This window comes from Microchirus variegatus (assembly GCF_963457635.1).
Source record: "Microchirus variegatus genome assembly, chromosome: 2".
Taxonomy (NCBI): Eukaryota; Metazoa; Chordata; class Actinopteri; order Pleuronectiformes; family Soleidae; genus Microchirus; species Microchirus variegatus.
In genome coordinates this window covers 427,501-430,000 of record NC_139803.1, presented here as the reverse complement: position 1 = coordinate 430,000, position 2,500 = coordinate 427,501, and the positions used below count along the sequence as shown (strand labels likewise).

Below are 2,500 nucleotides of genomic sequence, written 5' to 3'. Positions count from 1 at the left end.
TGTGTGTGTGTGTGTGTGTGTGTGTGTAGTTCTCAGCAGGTTTCAGGCGGTCAGTTCAGATCTGATCATCAGAGGTGAAGACACTGACCTCCTGCAGACGATGACCTCTGACCTCAGAGCCTGCCTCCAAGGTCAACCCTTAGCTGGTTCTACTGACTTTAATCTGATTCTAATCTGACTTTAATCTGATTCTAATCTGACTTTAATCTGATTCTAATCCGACTTTAATCTGATTCTTATCTGACTTTAATCTGATTCTAATCTGACTCTTATCTGACTAATCTGATTCTAACCTGACTTTAATCTGATTCTTATCTGACTTTAATCTGATTCTAATCTGATTCTAACCTGACTTTAATCTGATTCTTATCTGACTTTAATCTGATTCTAATCTGATTCTAACCTGACTTTAATATGAATCTAATCTGACTTTAATCTGATTCTAATCTGGTTGTAATCTGATATTAATCTGACTGAATGATTTTAATTTGACTCTAATCTGACTTTAATCTGACTGAATTATTTGATTTGACTGTAATTGATGATGATGATGATGATGATGATGATGTCATCACTGTGTTAAACTGCGATGGTTTTTTTGTTTTTTTTAATCCAGCGTGTGCAGAGGAGCTGCGCTGCCACCATGTGGCGCTGTTCAACAATCAGACTCAGTGTGAGCTGTACAGCACACACACACTCAACACACACTGCACCACCTCCCCGCAGGTACACACACACACACACACACACACACACACACACACAGTGTGACCCCTGACCCTGAAGCAGCTAAAGTGTGTGTGTGTGTGTGTGTGTTTTCAGACCACTGGGTTTCTGGGTAATCCTCAGGCCGAGGTCTTCGATTGGCTGAGCTGCTCCATGAAAGTGAGGGGCGGGGCTTCAGATCTGCTTGTCTTCAGGAAGACAGGTACTGTTACCATGGCAACTGTGTCACAGTGTAGCATCAGCGCTGTGGTGTGTTCATGTGTGTGTGTGTGTGTGTGTGTGTGTGTGTGTGTTAGGGGCGGAGTCTTCCTCCCTGTCAGTCAGGACTGTGATGATGAAGGTCGTCTCAGGCGTCTTCAGGACTCAGGTCTTCTCCTCTGGGCGGAACTCTCTGTCCGACGTCCATCGTTTCTGTCAGGACGGATGCAGCCGCGACACCTGCTGCCACGGATACATCCTCAACCGCAACAGCCTGAGCGGAGGTTAGTTACCATGGAGACGGCAGCATGTGCCTGTGTTACCATGGAGACGGCAACATGTGTCACCATGGAGACCACGCGCCCGTGTCACCATGGAGACGGCAGCATGTGCCTGTGTTACCATGGAGACGGCAGCCTGTGTCACCATGGAGACCACTCGACTGTGTCACCATGGAGACGGCAGCTCGTCAGAGCCTCGTGTGTGGATGGATGTGTGTGTGACCTCCTCTCTGGCTCCTCCCCCTCAGGTTCTCTGCTCTGTGGTTGGCTGACGGCTCCGTCAGTCTTGATGTGTGGCGAGCAGGACTGGGACGTGATTGGACGTGGAAAAGCCAATCGTATCTGTGGGGCGGGGCTTAGCTACAACGAGCGACAGAAGAGCTTTGTGTTCAACTTTGGAGGCCAAGAGTTCAACATCAGTGAGGGATTATTTAATCTGAGTCTAATCTGACTGTGAATGATTTTAATCTGAGTCTAATCTGACTTTATTCTCATTCTAATCTGACTGTAATTTCACTGCAATCTGTAATCTGATATTAATCTGACTCTAATCTGACCGAATAATTTTATTTGACTGTAATTTGACACTAATCTGGTGTAATATGATATTAATCTGACTCTAATCTGATATTAATCTGACTCTAATCTGATATTAATCTGACGCTAATCTGACCGAATAATTTTATTCGGTCAGATTCAGTAATCTGATATTAATCTGACTGTAATCTGGTGTAATCTGATATTAATCTGACTCTAATCTGGTTGTAATCTGTGTCTCCAGCGGACTCGGCTCTGTCGACCGACTCTAAGAACAAAGATTACCAGTCGTCCATCGTCAGTTTCCAGGCTGTTTACCTGAATGCAGGTAGATGACCTCTGACCTCTGACCTCTGACCTCTGGCCTGACTCCGCCTCTGTATTTCTCAGTGGGCGGAGCTTGTTCAGCAGGTGTTTTGTGTGTTTGCAGGTGCAGCTTCATCAGACTCTGGTTCTTCTTCATGTGCAGCAGCAGCTGAAGACTCTTCTTCTCTGGACAGTTAGTATAATCTCTGAACCTTTGTTTATAATCTGTGTGTGTGTGTGTGTATTAATCTGTGTGTGTGTGTGTGTGTGTGTGTGTGTGTGTGTGCAGGCTCGGTGCAGCTGAAGTTCTCCTCTCTCTCAGTCGATGACGTCATCGTTGACCCTCACAGGAAACGCTCTGCTCTCACGTTCTGGCTCAACAAGAAGAACTACGACTCCCAGCATGCTTTGCTCTGGTGTCTCACACGTACGACAATCGTTCCTGATGATTT

The 2,500-nt window shown here is 45.8% G+C and overlaps 1 protein-coding gene across 1 annotated transcript in view; it reads left to right on the top strand.

Annotated features, from left to right (window-relative positions):
• tg (thyroglobulin) overlaps positions 1-2,500 on the top strand; it is a gene marked incomplete at its 5' end in the record, with an annotated part of 24,591 nt that overhangs the window by 11,526 nt on the left and 10,565 nt on the right. Inside the window, 8 exons of the mRNA XM_083910347.1 lie at positions 30-131; positions 617-726; positions 823-928; positions 1,023-1,208; positions 1,454-1,624; positions 1,987-2,070; positions 2,173-2,241; positions 2,338-2,475. Coding sequence (XP_083766473.1) covers positions 30-131; positions 617-726; positions 823-928; positions 1,023-1,208; positions 1,454-1,624; positions 1,987-2,070; positions 2,173-2,241; positions 2,338-2,475 — 966 coding nt within the window. The remainder of the gene's footprint in view (positions 1-29; positions 132-616; positions 727-822; positions 929-1,022; positions 1,209-1,453; positions 1,625-1,986; positions 2,071-2,172; positions 2,242-2,337; positions 2,476-2,500) is intronic.